Below are 20761 nucleotides of genomic sequence, written 5' to 3'. Positions count from 1 at the left end.
TAGAGTTCTCCATCTTGAACCTTTTCAAGATCTTTTCAATGTATGCACTTTGATTCAAACCTATCAATTTCTTGGATCTATCCCTGTAGATCCTAATCCCCAAAATGTATTGTGCTTCTTCAAGATCCTTAATGGAGAAGCAGCTTTTCAGCCAAGTCTTAACACCTTGCATTGTCGGAATATCGTTTCTAAATAACAATATATCATCCACATATAATACAAGGAACATGATAGTGCTCCCACTAGCTTTCTTGTATACACAAGCTTCATCACCATTTTTAATGAAGCCAAATTTCTTGGCTTCCTCATTAAAACGATGATTCCACATTCTAGATGCTTGTTTCAATCCGTAGATTGATTTCTTTAACTTACATACTTTGTTAGGATGTTTCGGATCGACAAAACCCTCAGGCTGAACCATATAGACATCTTCCTCAAGATATCCATTTAGGAAAGCGGTTTTGACATCCATTTGTCAAATTTCATAATCATAATGAGCAGCAATGGCAAATAATATCCTAATAGACTTTAGCATTGCCACAGGCGAAAAGGTTTCATCATAGTCAACCCCTTGAGTTTGAGTGAAACCTTTTGCTACAAGTCTGGCATTATATGTATTTAAGTTTCCATGCATGTCGGTTTTCATCTTGAAAATCCATTTACAATCAACTAACTTGGAGCTAGCAGGTTGTACAACTAGTTCCCAAACTTGGTTGTCATACACGGATTGCATCTCAGCGTTCATGGCTTCCTGCCATTTATCTTTATCAATCCTTGATAAAGCATCTTGGTAGTTAGTTGGTTCATCCAAATCAACCACATAGCAATCATCCATGAGAAACCCATATCTCTCAGGAGGATTACTAATCCTACCAGATTTGCGAACGTCTTGTATACTTTGATCATCCATTTGATCATTCTCAACATTTTCATGTTGAGTGCTAGTGTCAACCAATTGTGTATCATCTACTTGATCTTGAACCTCTTCAAGATCTATCTTCCTTTCACTATTACCTTCCATTAGGAACTTAGTTTCAAGGAATTCCGCCTTCCGAGTAACAAATACATTCTGCTCGAAAGGATCATAGAAATAATATCCCATATCATCCTTGGGATATCCTATGAAGATACACTTCGTGGATCGAGCATTCAACTTATTAGGGACGTAACGCTTAGGATAAGCTTCACATCCCCATACCTTTAAGTATGATAGAGATGGAGGTTTACCAAACCACATCTCATGAGGAGTTCGTTCCACTTTCTTGGTTGGGGCCATATTTAAAATACGAGCCGCGGAGCATAGACAATAACCCCAAAATGATAGAGGTAATGAGCTTCTAGCCATCATAGATCGAACCATATCCATTAGGGTTCGGTTCCTCCTTTCGGAAACTCCATTAAGTTGGGGTGTTCCAGGAGGAGTAAGTTGCGAGATAATCCCACAACTTTTAAGATGATCTTGGAAAGCATCGCTTAGGTATTCACCTCCTCTATCGGTACGAAGTACCTTGATTGTATTATTGAGTTGATTTTGTACTTCGTTTTGATATTCCTTGAATGCTTCAAAAGTTTCGTCCTTGTGTCTTAATAAGTAGACATATTCGAAACGACTGAAGTCATCAATGAAAGTAACGAAGTATCTTTCACCGTTCCTAGTTATGGGCTTAAAGGGTCCACATACATCCGAATGTATTAATCCCAATAAGTCCTTAGCCCTTTCATAGGTCCCTTTGAAAGGTGCTTTAGTCATTTTGCCTTGTAAACAAGATTCACATACATCAAACGAGTCTAGTTCATTTGATTTCAAAAGGCCATTCTTTTGAAGTGTATGCATTCGATTCTTGTTTATGTGACCAAGGCGACAATGCCATAAGTAGGAATCACTCAAATCCCTTTTGAGTTTCTTGGTGTTTGCATGGAACATTGAGCTATTGTATGATGTGTCATCATGAACCAATTCATAAATACCATTCGAAGGTGAAGCCTTAAAATAGAACACATTATCTAAAGAAACATGGATATCATCATTAATGAAATTAAGATTAAAACCATATTGTTTCAAACGGGATACAGAAATAATGTTTCGAGATAAATCGGGTGCATACAAAACATTTTTCAAAATAAGCTCCAAACCACTTGGTAGCTTTAAAACAAAGTCTCCTTGAGCTTTCACTTGCACCCTTGCTCCATTTCCCATGAAGAGACTTGTTGTTCCCGCTTCTTGATCACTTCTTTTGAACCCCTGCAAAGAATTGCAAATATGAGTTCCACATCCTGTGTCTAATACCCATGTATTAGAAGAAGTAATACTAAGCTCAATGTATACCATATATACATTACCTGAGGTTTGCCCTGCATCCCTCTTTTCTTTCAACTCTTTTAGGTAGACCGGGCAATTGCATTTCCAGTGACCCATTTCACCGCAACCAAAGCACGGATCTTCCTTGGGGTTAGCCTTTCCGGCAACCTTTTGCTTCTTGTTGTTATTGGTTGGGGTAACCATCTTCCCCTTTCCCTTGCCCTTGCCTTGGTAGGTGGGTCCTTTCCTCTTAGCCGCCTTCGGCTTAGAAGTGTTATTGTTTTTGGACCCGCCTTCATTGATCATATACATGGGTGAAGCCCTTTTACCCATGCTCGCTTCGGCCGTCTTAAGCATGGCATGTAATTCACCAATGCTTTTATCCCAACCATTCATGTTGTAATTCATTACAAATGTGTCAAACCTTTTTGACAATGAGTTGAGAATAAGGTCCGTGGCTAATTCATTAGACACGTTGCAATTTAGACGGTTTGCTCGATCAATAAGGCTTTTCATCTTAAGGACATAAGATGAAACGGATTGGGAGTCATCCATCCGACATGCATGAAGCGCTCGGACCGTTTCAAAGCGCTCGACACGAGCTTGTTGAAGGAACATCTCCTTCAACTGTGTGATCATGTCATATGCACTATGATGCTCGAAGTCCTTTTAGAGTTCGGGTATCATAGTCCCAAGCATGAGGCAAGAAACTTGCAACGAATCGGTGCAATATTTCTCCTAATAGGCCATGCCTTCCGTATCATCCTCGTCCGGTTGATCGGGAATGGGGTCTTCCAACACATACGCCCTATCCTCAAGTTTGAGGACAATTCTTAGATTGCGGAACCAATCCATGAAGTTCGTATGGTTAAGTTTTTCTTTTTCGAGGATTGACCTCAACGATAGGTTGTTAAAGTTGATTGGTGTGTTTGGAATGTTGTTGTTATTGGCGGCCATCTACAAAATTTAACAAAGTTGTTTAAGTATCAATTTTAATTTAACAATCAATACCCTTTAAATCCAATTGATATTTATTAATTTTTAGAAACCAACGGTAAACCAAATTTCGGTTAGGTGACCTTTATCCGTCATTTGATTTAGCTAGGTAGTCATTGTATGATAATTGCAATCCTTTTGCAACTTCTAAGTTATGGAATCATGCAATCCTTTTGCATGGCATATTTATCCCATCAACGCCTATTTGTTCCTCATGCTTCGGTGACCCTAAGTTCATGATTCCCAAATCAAGTCATCCTACTTGTGTAAACGTGTAAATCTAACATACAAGTGGTTAGGTGACCTTTATCCCACAAGTGTGCCAAATTTACCTTAATCATATTAGTTTGCTCATAACGGTTAGTTGACCTTTATCCCATTATGAGTTCCCTAATATTTTTAAGTGTCACACAAAAGGATGGCGTTTAACTTGTTTGCCTTGTTAATAAGGGACTTTAAGTTTTCATTAATTCTAGTTTGAGAAAACTTTTACACCATACACCAACATGCATTTAGTGTATGGTTTGTATGAAAATCCATTTTCATGTCTTGTAATTAAGCCAATTATATGATTTGATATAAACCATTTTATATGTGTTTTAATAACCATTTATTATGTATTCTTATTAACCGTTTATTAATGTCCTTTTGCCATTTCAATTTAACCATTTAAATTGTCATTTTGCATGTTGTTAATAATGTTTAATTTAACCAATTAAATTGCCATTTTTCTTGTTGTTTTACTTGTGTGATTAACTTGTAGCACACAAACATGCAATTCACAATCATACAAAAAATAACCATGCATGCAAAACAAATATGTTCACAATCAAGCCAATTTGGTAGACATTTGTTTAGCCGAAAACAAATGCCACCGGTAAGGGTTATAACATAAAGTAGGAGATTTCAAATCTCCCACTTAATCTTGCATCCAAATGCATGTGTTCTTCCTTTGCTCCATCTTGTGCATCTTCATTCTCTTTACAAAAAATATATCCTAATACATTTTTCTCTAGAAAATGAAATACAACCTAATCTATTTTACATACCAAATATAAAATAAATTACATAACAAAGAATGAATAAATTACATGCCAAAAGAATAATTAATATTACATACCAAATGAATAATTAATCAACCAAATAAGCATGCAACCAAACACAAGGTCAAGGCTTAGATTGTGAACATTTACATACAACCAAAATATGACCAAAATGGAAGAACCCAAACCCACTTTTGGGTCTCCCAAATTCGGCCAAAACATACACCCACCCAAAACTGAAAATTTTTGCATTCTACTATCATGCATGTTCATAAAATGCAAAAATCTAGCGGGTTTAAAAAAACATCTCGAAGCATATTTCAACAACTTCGGCTCTAGATACCATTGTTGGGATTTAACAAGTTTCATGATACATAAAACCTTTTAAGAATCAAATTAAAGCGGAAGCATGTTGTTATTACCATTTAAACTTGTTAATCTTTAACCAATTAAAGTTAAATCCCAATTAGGATCAAGTTATGAAGTATGCTTACAAACTACAAGCAAGTAAAGAGTTTATACCTACTCCAAGCTTGTAAGTGATGATGAAGATGTTGAAGAATGGAGCTTTAAAATGAACCCTCAAGTGTGCAATACCCTAATCCTTTGATGAACCAACACCACCCTTTAAGTTAGTTAAGATTTAGACACTTAACTAGCTAATTAACCAAGCTTAAAACCCTTTTATTTGCACCCAAAATTCTGATCAGCAGCAACTAGAAAGATGATGGTGAATGGAGCCTCAAAACTATGAAACCTCAAGAGATAATACCCCAAACTTTTACCCAACACCTAATACTATGGTTAGGATTTATTGACACTTGAAGATAAGCTACCAAACAAGCTCAAGGACTCTCTATTCTAGCTCCAAAATTCGGCCAGAATGCAGCAAGTTTGAAAAAGAGAGTGTTTTTGCATGTATGGATGTATTATGTATTCTCTCTTGAGTCAAGGACTTGATACCCATGTACCTTAATACTTGTGTTATGTTAAAAGTAACAAAACAAGCATGGGATGCTTGTCTTGGAGTCCCAAAATCTGCATTCCACTTCACATGGGTTTTATATAAAATAACCCTTTTATTTTTTATAAAACTTGTATAAAAAAATGTGACTTGTTAAGTTACATACATATTTATTTTATAAACCTTTTATAAAATATAACACAATGTATTGTTTATCCTTATAAACAATTAAGTCCTTAATTTACAAATTATCCAAATAATTTATCTCAAGTAATAATATTTTAGAAAACCGATTTTCAAAAATCCAAGTGTCGCGTATTGATTTAATGATCCATTCATTAAGATCAAATACTATTAAGGTGTCGGTAAGCTTGTTATTGGGTATGACCCGACTTGGATCATAACATATTAGCCACATTAATTAAATATGTCTCTCGGGCATACGAAACCCTTCAAATATAACTAATACAGAGATTAATTATTAATATTAATAGTAGTATTAATAATAATAATGATAACATTACTATAATAACTATATTTTTAACTTGTTATTACTATAATATTAATTATATAAAATTTAATAATTATATCATATATTCTATAACAACTTTTGTTAATTCTTTATCATTTATAAATTTTATATATATTATAATTTACATGATATAATTCTACATAAAATTCATATATATTTATATATATAAATTCATTTTAAATTACACATAATCATTCTATATCTTATTTTACATCCTTAATTTTAATGTTTAAATTATATTCTATAATTTCAAATTATTACATATATTTATATATATATATATATATATATATATATATATATATATATATATATATATATATATATATATATATACATATTTATTTACAAACAATTGTTCGTGAATCTTCGAGAACAGTCGAAGGTCAAATGGATATATGAAATAGTTTAAAGAAAAAATTTTGAGACTCAATCATTACAGACTTTGCTTATCGTATCGAAATCAAATAAGATTCAGGTTTAAATTTGGTCGGAAATTCTCGGGTCACTACAGTACCTACCCGTTAAAGAAATTTCATCCCGAAATTTGTGTGAGGTCGTCATGGCTAACTATAAAAATGTTTTCATGACGAATATGAGTTGATAAATAGAGTTTTATCATCATCGAGTAATATGGATAAAACAATTTAATTATTCAAAGAGCACGAGTGAAGCTATTCACAAAAGAATGAAATGAGAAACAAAGATTTGTTTTTAACTTTTGACGTAGTCAGGTTTGAATTCCGGAATTCAAGGGATTTTAAAGAAAATCTTGAAGATCTATAAGATCTGATTCTTCGGGATTTATGGAAATTAAGATCTCTTTAATTAAATACAGTGATCTGCCCCGATTACTACGTCTGATATTTCCTTTATAAATTTACCTTTTCTGTTCCATTTGTTTTCACCACTTCTATACTCAATTTCCAAATTCAAAAGATTTATGAAAATGCTTAACCCTGTTCTGATCCTTGTTCTTATTCTAACTATCGCAATGATCGTTTTTTTTCTTCCAACTACCACCTGAAGAATCTGTTTATTTCTATTATGCTCTAGGGATTATTGTACTTATAATCCTCCCGTGTCTTTATATTGCTATACGTACTGATATCCACGGTTTTTAATTTCGGTGTTGTCATTGGGCTTTATATTTTCTCTTATATTTTGGATCTCTTTGCCTTTTTATTATCCTCCCGACATCTATTAAAGCCTTCGGATAAACATCATGTTCTAAAACATCATGTTCTAAATAAGAAAGAAGGTATTAGCACGATTTGATTTGTCAAATTATCAGAATCACCGAGTATAGAACTATCAAGAATATATATTCTTGATATGTTTAGAAGTTACGCAGAATGAAAGAGTTATATAACATGGCACGTGATGACGTTATGATCTGTGAATCATCACGTCTCATTAGAAACTCAGCATGACTTACTGTAATATAATCACATTGATCAAGTGTCATTATATTATACTAACTCATGCATCAGTTCCCAACATTACTTCAATAACATTCATATTTTAGGCTCGAAAGTTTACATAATATAGAAACTAACAGTTTCTATATGATGTAACACTGATAGCACGAAGAGATTAATGATTTCAGATAAGAATAGTTATGAAAATATCTTTAGAAATATGGAGGATATTTATAATGAATGATACGATAATATCTTTGAATATCTAAGATCAGAGGATGATGGAGACTATTGTCCGCAAGGGTCTAGAGTAAGGAGCAAGATATTCGCTAAATACTTCAGCAGTCATTGATTCATTTGGATTCTTTAAAGTCAAACTTATTCTTTGTGATTTGTCCACGATTTCCTTCTTAGTTTCGCATAATCCGCTTTTCGGTACTAAATTTTTTTATTGAATGTTTCCAATATAAAGATACACAGAAAGCACGAAGAGGTATATAATTTCGGATGAGAATATTTATGAAAATATCCTCAGAAATATCGAAGATATTGATGATGATATTTTGGAATTTCTCTGTTCGATGGTTGATGGAGAAAGATTTTCCGCAAGATTTTAACATGACTTCGAAGCAAGATATTCTCTAAAGATTTGAACGGATCCAGAATTATCTGGATTCTTTGAATATAGGGTATGGTCCTTGTATTTTTCCTTGGTCTCCTTCATGGTTAACTTTATCCGTTTTCCAGTTCCAACGTTTCTGAGCTTTTCTAACATATTATTCTTTATCATCAAAATTTCGACGACTAAGGTCATTTACGGTTGCCTACAGTTTTTGCTGCTTCATTCAGTTTTTTTTTCAACATTCAGAGTATCGATTCGTAAACTGGGTGCCTTTTCAAAATTTCAGAATTGAAGATCGTAATTCTAGGAGATAATTGTTATATGTATACATATAACTATTGATGTAGAAATGCTACGAGATTCGAAATACTGATTGCTGAATCTCGGTATTTGGTACGGCAATTCTCGTTATCAGATGCAGATATGTAGATGATAGGATTTCAATGAATATAATAACTTTTCGTAAGATCAAAGATGAATGATGTTGTTGATAAATTTACTGCTAATGTAGTAAGATATAAACGGTTTTTCGGTATTGATGACAAAAGGCAACTTTTATATCAGGGTTATAATAAGATAATCCGAGTGAAAAGTCGAAGTTGACCGGTTGGAGCTGTGACAAAATTTACTACCTTGAAAAGGGATTGTAAAGTTATTTTGGGTAATAATAATGCTAAAGGATCTAACACAGATACATGTTAAATGTTTACTCAGGTTCCGAGTGTTTTCAGGTGCATAGCTATATGCATCACTCTTCCCTTCCGTAAATGATGTGCGGTTGGTTCATCCTCTCGATTGAGATGTTTTCAAGAATCATGAAAAGTTTGAACGTAGATTGGAATTGTCAAAATACAAATGAGGTTTAAGATGAAATCAAGTGGCAAACTTGAAGAATTGTTTAGTTTCATATGTTATAATCAATATTTTAATTCATTTTAATTGTCCAATAATGGTAGTCCACAGTTGATAGTCCACAGTTAGCAGTTCAATAATTATATAATATTCGAATTAATTAATATGTATCGTGACCCGTGTACATGTCTCAGACTCGATCACAACTCAAAGTATATATATTATTGTAGAATCAACCTCAACCCTGTATAGAGAACTCGATCATTACTGCATATAGAGTGTCTATGGTGATTCCAAATACTATATATATATGCGTCGATATGATATGTCAAAACCTTGTATACGTGTCCCGATATTTAAAGTGCGTAAAATAAATAACAGAAAATAAATGACGATAAATAAAGTGCGTAAAGTAAATAACAGAAATTAAATGACGATAAATAAAATTGTGAGAATGTAAATTGCGATAATTAATTTGCGATAAATAAAATGTAATCAGTTAGTTAAGAACAATTAGCTAGGAACAGTTAGCGTGGATTCTTAACAAAATTCCTCATAGTTAATTTGTCTGTTTCTAACAAATTTTATTTTGTCAAATGTTTTCTTCATTATGCCACTTGTTGGATTCTGATAGGTCAAAATCCAAATATGAAATTGAATGAAAATGGTTATTAGGCTGTGAACGGATACGTATACCTGTGGATGTAAGTAGGATAGTAAATGACTGTTCAATCAGATTAGAAGAACGTACAATGTAACTTATTAATGTGAAATCTTAAATATCCCTCGGGTATTACCTACCCGTTAAAATATTTTCACCATTAACAGTTTGTACAAAAGAATTTTTAATTACAATCTTTATGAAAACATATATACATATATATTTCCTTCAGATGTAATCATGGATTTAATGAGTCAATATGATATTAAACGCATTTGATTTACCATTTGAACAAGAATATATAATCTCTAAAACATTAGAGATTACATAATTGCCATGTCAAACGAAGATAAATGATGTAGAACGAATCGCAGATTGATGATTATGCTCGAGGTACATAATGAGATGTTGAGGTGTGTGATGTTGAACTTGGGTTGTTGGTGGTACTGGTATTGATGTTGGGGTACTGTAGGTGCCAGTGATGTTGCTGAAGCTGGTAAATTTTGCACCATATACTCCCAATTGTTTACTTGAGCGCGAAGTTCGCGAAGTTCTTCTATTATTCCGGGATGATTGTCGGTCGGAACGAGGGGATGAATAAGGTTTAGAATTGTGGATAGAATATAATCGTGTCGAACTACTCTGGAAATGAGGCTTAAAATGGTGTTTCGGATAGATTCACCGGTAGATGCTTTAGGTTCTTCGCCAAGAGGGAAATTTGATGAATGGAAAGGGTCGCCTTCTTCGCGTCTCCATTGTTTAAGTCGACTACGAACTCATCAGATGAATTGCGGATGGCTGATTGGTTGATTCATTCTGGTTATACTGCTTTCGAAGTTCGAGTGGAAATCCATATCGGAATAGCTGTCGGAATAACTATCGGAATAACTATCGGAATAACTATCGGAATCTGAGGGACTCGTATTGGTTAAGGGATTCATCTCGTACGATCAGATGAAGGATTTTCGATAAGAAATAGATTATAGGATGTAGATTAGTACCCTGCAATACATAATTTACATATGCATATATAATACTAAAATTCCATAAGTTACGGAGGGATCTACGGAAGCTGTCAGGCAAAGGTAACAATAAGAGATACGCTAAGATATGAATTAGCAGATATGCTAAGATATGAATTTTGTCTATACACTAATCATGCAATTAATGTAATAAGATGTGTCTAGACTAAGGATGATAAACAAGTGATTCTCTCAGAATGATAAGCAAGTAATTTTCGACACGAAATGATAAGCAAAACTTTTGACATGCAGACACGGTCGAAGTCCAGACTCACTAATGCATCCTAACGACTATCAGTTAGACACACTAATGCAAGACCCGGTTCGCTAAGACCACCGCTCTGATACCAACTATGAAGACCCGCCCTAATCCATCCGAACAAAGTCCATATCGATTATAAACGATTCACAACAGTTGATTACATCGCGAGGTACTTGACCTCTATACGATATATTTTACAAACATTGCATTCGTTTTTGAAAAGACAATCTTTCATTTCATCGAAAGTTGATAGGCATACATACCATTTCATAATATATCTAATTATAATTGACTTAACAATAATCTTGATGAACTCGATGACTCGAATGCAACGTCTTTTGAAATATGCCCGGAATGACTCCAAGTAATAACTATAAAATGAGCAACTGCACAGCGGAAGATTTCTTTCGTACCTGAGAATAAACATGCTTTCAAGTGTCAACCAAAAGGTTGGTGAGTTCATTAGTTTAACATAAATAATCATTTCCATCATTTTAATAGACCACAAGATTTTCATTTCTCATAAATATATGTCCCATTCATAGAGACAAAAATATCATTCATATGGATTGAACCCCTGGTAACCGACCTTAACAAGATGCATATAAGAATATCCCCATCATTCCGGGATCCTCCTTCGGACATGATATAAATTTTGAAGTACTAAAGCATCCAGTACTTTGGATGGGGCTTGTTGGGCCCAATAGATCTATCTTTAGAGTTCGCGTCAATTAGGGTGTCTGTTCCCTAATTCTTAGATTACCAGACTTAATAAAAAGGGGCATATTCGATTTCGATCATTCAACCATATAATGTAGTTTTGATTACTTGTGTCTATTTCGTAAAAAACATTTATAAAAATTGCGCATGTATTCCCAGCCCAAAAATATAAAGGGTAAAAAGGTAAATGAAACTCACGCATATAAATATTGCAAAAACAGTTATTTAAACATTGCATGTATTCTCAGCCCAAAAATGTAATGAGTAAAAAGGGAGCAAATGAAACTCACGCATATAAATATTGCAAAAACAGTTATTTAAACATTGCATGTGTTCTCAGCTCAAAAATGTAATGAGTAAAAAGGGAGCAAATGGAACTCACCTAATGTATTTTGTAGTAAAAATACATATAATGAAACTGAACAATGCAGGGTTGGCCTCGGATTCACGAACCTATATCATTTGTATGTACATATTAATACATATAATCATAATCGAAAAATTTTATATTTTATCTTAAATTATATATTATACTTTTTTAGTTTGTGCATATATTCAAATTGTTTAATATAATATATATTTAGTTATATTAATATATATATATATATATATATATATATATATATATATATATATATATATATATATATATATATATATATATATATATAGTTAGTATTGTATAAAAAGATATCATTAATTTGTTATATATATATATATATATATATATATATGTATATATATATATATATATATAAGTATTTATATAATTATTGTTATTATGTTTCATATGTTATTATATAACTACCATATAGGTATTAAGTATAATTTAGATACAAAGTAGTTATTTGTAACCAAATGATAGTTTTGATAATAATGGTTTACTGATAATAATAACTTTCTTAATATCAATAGTACTAATAATAATAATAACGATATTGTTAAAATTGAAACTTACGTAAATAATAATAATAGTAAAACTAATAATTAAAAAAGTGATATTAGTACTAATATTGGTGAAAAATAATAACAACTTATATTGTTTTTGTAACAATAATAATAATCCTAATCATAATCATAATCTTCGCGTTTAATTTTCTAATCTAGTGACTAAGTTACTATAACATCAATTTGTAATTCTAATCCAAGTATTAGTAATACTCATTTTAATAGTAGTCTTATAAAATTAATAATAACGATAATAATAATATTATTTAGTGATAATACTAATAATGATAATGATTGTAATATTAGTAATAATAATGTTGATCATAATAATGGTTTTTATCTATAATATTTAACAAGAGTAAAACTAACAACAATAATGATACTAATAAAAATAACAATAACAACAACAACAATAATAATAATAATAATAATAATAATAATAATAATAATAATAATAATAATAATAATAATAATAATAATAATAATAATCATAATAATAATAATAATAATAATAATAATAATAATAATAATAATAATAATAATAATAATTAGTAATATTAATAACATAATAATAATAACACTAAAACTAATGATCTTTTAAAAAAAAATATGACTACCTCAAAGCTTTTATGAAAATAAAATGTCTGAGACGGGACTCGAACCCGCGACCACCAGTTCGCCCACACACACACTTAACCAGCAGTCCATTTCTGCTTTTCTCAAATAAATCCCATTTCCTTTTTATTTAACCCGAGTTTATTTATTCTCTTCTTCTTCACTTAATCTATGCGACCAGGTACATCCAGAAATCAGAAAAAAATGAAACATGATTTGGTTTTTGGATTTAGAATAAATCAGTAACTCTTATGGAAATGAATGAATTGATTAAAACAGATAAACAAAAAAAAAAATAACATTACAGTTAAAATTGTTACTACTGCTCGTCGTATAACAAAAAAAAATAATTGATCTTGAGATTTAAAACGTTTTACACAAAGTTTATAACACGAAGTAAGTTTCAAATCATTCCTAATATCTTTCTCAATCATCAATTTGACAGAACACGTTGAAACGATTGCTAATTTCGCGATGATCACAAAATTTGACTTTTTAACAAATACCTTTGACTTCAAAAATTCGCAATGAATATAAACAATTGTGTAATGAAAACTTACATATAGATTAAATGATGGATTCCTAATACAACTTCATTTTTGGATTTTACAATTTCATTCAAAATTGGGAGTTGGGTAAAAATTTATACGTACATAGGGTTTGACGGGTTTTCTTCTTATTTTCTGTTTTAAATTTCCAAATTGGAGATATAATTGAAAATGGTAGTGGTTATAAAATGATTCATACTATCTGGAATTGGTTAATTGATTGAGCAATTGTTGTTGTCGACATATAACCTTCGGATAAAAGAAAAAGACGATAGGAAGATAAAATGTCAAAAGTAGGTTTCGATTATTAACAGCGTATAGTTGTATACTGGATTGAATCCGACATTTAGTACAATCAGAAACAGGAAAAGCAAATTTCTTTCTTTTTTTTTTACAACATGATAGCCACTTGTAACAACATAGTAGAATTTTGTTTGATATAATTAGTTTATATTTATGATAAATACTAATAATTATTAAATCTATTATTAATAATTAATAATAATAAATAATAATGGTACTACTAATCATAAAATCTATAATAATTATATCATTATTGATAATGATAATATATTGTATTAATTTTTTTAATATTAATAACTATAGTAATATATATATTTACATATATTTACATATATATACATATATATATATATATATACATATATATATATATATATATACATATATATACATATATATATATATATATACATATTTATTTACAAACAATTGTTCGTGAATCGTCGAGAACAGTCGAAGGTCAAATGGATATATGAAATAGTTAAAAAAAAAAAATTTGAGACTCAATCATTACAGACTTTGTTATCATATCGAAATCAAATAAGATTCAGGTTTAAATTTGGTCAGAAATTCTCGGGTCACTACACCGGTAACAAGCCTTAACGTTCATGTTTTACCCTCTGAAGTACACCAGATCAGGTGTGTTTAAAATAACCTCGAAGTACTAAAGCATCCCATAGACAGGATGGGGTTTGTCAGGCCCAATAGATCTATCTTTAAGATTCGCGCCTACCGTACATAGACAAGTAGTTTAATGTTACCAAGCTAAGGGTATATTTCTGGTTTAAACCCACATAGAATTAGTTTTAGTACTTATGCATATTTCGTAAAACATTTATAAAACAGCGCATGTATTCTCAGTCCAAAAATATATATAAAAAGGGAGTAATGAAACTCACCATACTGTATTTTGTACTAAAAATACATATAATGACATTGAACAACTGAACAACGCAGGGTTGGCCTTGGATTCACGAACCTATATCATTTGTATAGATTAATACATATAATGGTAATCAAATAATATTATTTATTAATCTTATAATATTTATATGTTAAGTGTTGTAATTATATGAAATTTATGATAAATCCTAATTAATATATATATATATATATATATATATATATATATATATTTTGTATCTTAAATTATATGTTAACTATTTTATTTTGTATATACTTTTAAAGTAATTAATATTTATACTTATAATTATATATATTTTTATATGTAATTAGTATTTTATCAAAGGTCAATAATTTGCTATATGTAAAAATGTTAATATATTCAATATATAATAATATTTAATATGAATATTAGTATGTTTTCATATACATAATATTTAGTTGCTATTAAAATATTAATGATAATAATAAAAATAATAATTTTCAATCGTAATAATAATACTTAATAAAAACTTTAATAATAATACTAATATTAATATTAGTGTTAATAATGATAAAAATGATAAATAATACCTATTTTGGCATTGATAATAATAATTATGATACATGTGATAATAATAATAATAACTATTGATAAACATACTAATAATAATAACAAGAATAATAATTAATAATAATAATAATACTAATAATAATAATAATAATAATAATAATAATAATAATAATAATAATAATAATTATTATTATTATTATTATTATTATTATAATGATAATATTAAATATGAAATTATAAATGTATATACCCTTTTTAAAGGCTTCACTAAAAAAGAATCGTCCATGACGGGTTCGAACCCGCGACCTCTCTTTCACTCGATCAAACCCCAAACCATTCGTCTGTCTCAATCTTTCTGTTTTACAACCCAACTAAATATGTATATCCGTTTATTGTTCTGTTTCATTATCTCCTTCTTCTTCAGCAACCAGTTCGACCAAGATAACAACATTAACGACAACTAATTAAACAAACGATTTAGGTTCCTTAATTAAAATACGATGACCCATACAGCTTGTTTGAATTAAATAAAACAAAAAATAAAAAAAATCCATCTGTTTGAGCAATTACAACATGATAAAGGTCCCAAATCGTCCTTATAAACTTTCTCCAACCTCAATTTAACTTGAGACATCAAAACAGCTTCGAATTTCACAAGGAATACATCGTTTGACTTTTTATTTATAAATTTGACTCCAAAAATTGAAGCTTGATATGAAGAATTGAAATAACAAATTTTGCAGAAAGATTGTTTTGAGGATTCCTAACGAAGCTGCATTTACACAATTTAAAATTTAATTGGAATTCGAATCTTTTGAAATCGTAAACATGAACAGAGTGAATAACTGGTTTAGTTTTGTTTTTATTTTAATTTTTTTTTTCTCTGTTTCTCATCGATTAATAAAAAGGTTAAAGGGTTTACAACTGATAATGATAACGAGTAGTCGAATGATTCTCCTTTAAATATGAATTGATCGATTGTTGAGGGTAAGGGAGTTCGATAGAGAGTTTACCCAGATATCGAATATATGTATAAAAAAATATAAAAGCTGATTGGGATTGCTAACATGCTTTGTTTTATAGCAGATAGTAAGAATTGATTAGAAGAAATAACAATAACAAACTGACAGTAAAACTTTTCTTGATTGGTACGACCCTGATCTCATTAGATATTAAGAACAAAGATTGTAATAGTGGAAAGTGATCTGTGATTAAATTTAGTAAGTTCACATCTGTTGTTATATTTATATCTGATATTAATAATAAATAAGTGATAAGTTATTAATAATAATAATACATTTATTAATATTAGAATTAATAAAAATACTAATATTAATAACAATAGAACTAATAATAATTCTATTAATAATTTAAGAATACTAATAATATCAATAATAAAATTAGTAATTATATTGATATTAATATTTAAATAGTACTGAAAATGATGATATTTCATAATAATAAGAATGATAAAAATTAGATAATAATCATAATTTTATTATAATAATTATCTATATTATTAATGATAATAATATAATTGGTAATAATATTATAACAATCTATATATATCAAGTTTCATGTTTGTATGTTATATTGATAATACTAATTTTGATATTAGTATTGAAAATAATAATAATATTTCTATAACATTTATTTCCAACTCGTATTCAACATATTATTATTACAACTTATTAATTATATCATACTTACTAGTTGTCTGATGTATAATATATTTAATATTTAGATATTTTATGAATTTTTTTTTTCAATATACATGAAATCTTAATTAGATATAAAAGTCATATATATACTTACATTTATATTTACATTTATATTTACACACAATTGTTCGTGAATCGTCGGGCATAGTCAAGGATTAACTAAATCCATTTAAACAGTTCCAAAAATTTTAAGGCTCAATATTACAGACTTTGCTTATCGTGTCAGAAACATATTAAGATGAAGTTTAATTTGGTCGGAAATTTTCGGGTCATGACAATAATCATTCGCATTTCACAGATAATCTTTTCGCATACTTTTACAAGTGTTTATTTTTAAAATTCCTACAAGCGTGATCAAGACTTGCAAAAAATTAAAAACAGAAACACCTAATAAGTATATCATCAGCCATATGCCTTGAATCTAATTTCGCACTTTGAACATATATCCTCTATAGTTTTCGCTAAGCTATGCGTAATATCGCTTTAATAAAACAGCATGCCACGCATTATGTAAAGTTCGACCTTCCATATCCGCGAGCTTATATGATCTTGCCGCATTAATTGCCACAATTTTATAAGGTCCTTCCCAATTAGGACCCAATTTTCCAAGCTTTTCTGCTCTGCTTGCTTCATTATTCCGCAGCACCCATTCACCTATAGCGAAAGACAAAGCACACACTCTTTTGTTATAATACTTAGCAATTTGCTGCTTATTATTAGCTTCTCTGATAGCAGCCATTAACCTCCGCTCTTCAATGAAATTCAGGTTTTCGCTCAACGCAACATCATTCGCTTCTTCCTCAAAATTAACTATTCTATGCGTTGGTACTAAAATTTCTGCGGGAATTACTACCTTAGAACCATATACCAAACTAAAAGGTGTTTCCCCTGTGCTCTTTTTAAAAGTTGTGCGATGTGCCCACAACACATTGGGTAATTCATCTACCCAACCAGTTCGCTTTTCGGATAACCTCTTTTTAATACCGCTTACTATATCACGATTGGTTACTTCTCATAAGCCGTTAGCTTGTGGGTGTGCAACTGACGTAAACTTTTGTAGGATATTTAAATCGGTGCACCATGTCTTGAAAGGATCTTTCACTATTTGTGCACCATTATCGCTAACCAGTTCTCGCGGAATGCCAAATCTACAAACAATGTATTCCCATACAAAATTTCGCACTTGTACACAAGTGATAGTGCGGACCGCCTTAGCTTCAACCCATTTAGTAAAATAATTGATTTCCACAATCAGGAATTTAACATTGCTAGGCCCTACAGGAAATGGGCCTACAATATCAATAGCTCATTTGTGAAATGGCCATGGCAAATTGACAGGAATCATATCATGTCTTGGCATTCGGTTCAGCGGGGCATGCCTTTCGCAACTTTTGCATCTTTTAACAATTTTTGCCACATCCCGGTATAGGGATGGCCAAAAGTAACCCATCTGCATAATTTTTGCTGCAATTGTTTTGTAGCCTGAATGCAGTGCACAAGTACCATTATGCACTTCTTCTACAATCATTTCTGCCTCAATTGGACCAACACATCGCATCATTGGTCCATAGTACGATTTACGATATAGGATATCATTTTGGATGATATACATTGGTGCCCGCTCTCTTACTAAATGAGCTTCGCGGCTGTCACTTGGCAAAGCATCATTGAGAATATATTGTATAATTGGCTCCATCCACTTTGGCTGTTCTTCTTCAACGGATGCGACCATTAAGTCACTGTCTATTGATTTACTTGGTAATTCCTCAACCCATACTTGTTTTTGAAAATGCGAAAATGTTAAAGCGACCAATTTGCTCAAAGCATCCGCCTTTTGTTTTGACTTCTTGGCACTTGTGCAAGTTCAAAATGCTCAAACTGCGCTGCTAGTTCCTTTAATAGCTGCAAGTATTTCTGCATAGAAGGATCATGTGCTTCGAAAGAGCAATTAAACTGATTCGCTACTAACTGCGAATCTGTAAATGCTCGCAACTTAGCAATATTCATTTTCCGCGCAATATTTAGACCAGCAAGTAATGCTTCATACTCTGCTTCATTATTTGACACATCAAAATTAAAACGCAGTGCATACGTATGCTCCTCACCACTTGGGTTTTCCAAAACCAAACCCGCACCTGCACCTTCTGTGCACGAAGCACCATCAGTAAACAAATCCCAAGTTTCATCAAGTACCGGTTTCAACGCGGTTCGCTCATTGATCACCTCCAATTCTTCAGACATTTCAGCGAGGTAATCCGCCATAACCTGTCCTTTTACAGCACTACGCGGAAGGTAAGATATTTGATAAGCTCCTAATTTGACTGCCCACAATGCAAGTCTACCAGATATCTTTGGTTTTGTTAAAACTTGCTTGATTGGCATATTAGTTAATACATGCACTGGATGCCCTTGAAAATATCTTCTTAACCTTCACTATGTTAAAATAAGCGCATACACAAACTTTTCGATCGGCACATAGTTTACTTCACTTCCTGTAAGGGCTTTACTAATGAAATATACCGGCTTTTGTATTTTGTTCCTTTCCGCGATCAAAACGGAACCGAAAGCTTCGTTTGCCACTGATATATAAAGGTAAAGAATTTCATCATCAACTGGCACTGTTAGTGTAGGCAAAGTTTTCAACAACTTTTTCATCTCTTGGAATGCGGTTTCCGCTAAACTGATTTGCTACTAGCTGCGAATCCGTAAATGCACGCAACTTAACAATATTCATCTTTCGCGCAATATTTAAGCCTGCAAGCAATGCCTCATACTCTGCCTCATTGTTTGTCACGTCAAAATTAAACCGTAATTCGTAAGTATGCTCCTCACCACTTGAACTTGCCAAAACTAAACCCGCACCTGCACCTTCTGCACACGAAGCACCATTCGTAAATAAATCCCAAGTTTCGCCGTGTTCAGGTTTTAGTGCGGTTCGCTCGTTAATCGCCTCCAACTCTCCAGACAGTTCAGCGAGATAATCCGCCATAACTTGTCCTTTTTCAGCGCTACGCGGAAGGTAAGATATTTGATAAGCACCTAATTCTACCGCCCATAATGCGAGTCTACCAGATATCTCTGGCTTTGTTAAGACTTTCCTGATTGGCAGATTAGTTAATACATGCACCGGATGCCCTTGAAAATATCTTCGTAGCCTTCGCGTTGTTAAAATGAGTGCATACATAAACTTTTCAATCGGCGCATAGTTTATTTCACTTCCCGTAAGAGTTTTACTAACAGAATACACTGGCTTTTGTATTTTGTTCCTTTCCGCGATCAAAACTGAGCCACAAGCTTCGTTTGCCACTGAGATATAAAGATAAAGAGTTTCGCCATGAACCGGCGCTGTTAGTGTAGGCAAAGTTTTTAACAACTTTTTCATCTCTTGAAACGCAGATTCTGCTTCGCTGGACCAAACAAAATTCTTTTGCTTCAAGCAACCTTTTAGGGTTTTGAAAAATGCCAACTGCCTTTCAGCGGCTTTAGACAAGAAACGCGTTAATGCTGCTAATTTTCCCGTCAAACTTTGCACTTCCTTAACCGTTTTTGGCGCGGTCATATTTTCTATAGCCGCGATCTTTTTTGGATTAGCTTGAATACCTTGTTCAGTAACAAGATATCCCAAAAATTTCCCCTCCGTTTCGCCAAAACTACATTTTAGTGGATTAAGCTTCATGTTTATTTTTCGCAACTTGTCAAATGTTTCGCGCATATCTTCAATGATTCGCTCTTGCATCGTGCTTTTGATGACTAAATCATCTACATAAGCTTTAAGA

General features: G+C 31.6%; 2 protein-coding genes across 2 annotated transcripts; both read right to left on the bottom strand.

Annotated features, from left to right (window-relative positions):
• Positions 1-17997: 17997 nt before the first annotated feature.
• LOC139898894 (uncharacterized) lies at positions 17998-18717 on the bottom strand. Its single transcript, XM_071881694.1, has 2 exons — positions 18365-18717; positions 17998-18133 (listed from the first exon to the last, which is right to left on the bottom strand). Exons 1-2 carry the CDS (start codon positions 18715-18717, stop codon positions 17998-18000), a joined length of 489 nt encoding a protein of 162 aa, XP_071737795.1.
• An 86-nt stretch (positions 18718-18803) lies between these two features.
• LOC139898887 (uncharacterized) lies at positions 18804-19367 on the bottom strand. The gene has a single exon (XM_071881691.1). It carries the CDS (start codon positions 19365-19367, stop codon positions 18804-18806), a length of 564 nt encoding a protein of 187 aa, XP_071737792.1.
• Between the last annotated feature and the right edge of the window lie 1394 nt (positions 19368-20761).

Source organism: Rutidosis leptorrhynchoides, chromosome 1 (assembly GCF_046630445.1).
Source record: "Rutidosis leptorrhynchoides isolate AG116_Rl617_1_P2 chromosome 1, CSIRO_AGI_Rlap_v1, whole genome shotgun sequence".
Lineage (NCBI taxonomy): Eukaryota > Viridiplantae > Streptophyta > Magnoliopsida > Asterales > Asteraceae > Rutidosis > Rutidosis leptorrhynchoides.
This window is presented reverse-complemented; position numbering and strand designations above follow the sequence as displayed.

Excerpts from the sequence above, each read along its gene's own strand:
- LOC139898887 (XM_071881691.1), bottom strand. The coding sequence starts at position 19,367 with ATGCCAATCAAGCAAGTTTTAACAAAACCAAAGATATCTGGTAGACTT.
- LOC139898894 (XM_071881694.1), bottom strand. The coding sequence starts at position 18,717 with ATGGTCGCATCCGTTGAAGAAGAACAGCCAAAGTGGATGGAGCCAATT. Across the intron at positions 18,134-18,364 it reads AGATGCAAAAGTTGCGAAAG|ATTTGGCATTCCGCGAGAAC; the intron begins GCATGCCCCGCT and ends CATTGTTTGTAG.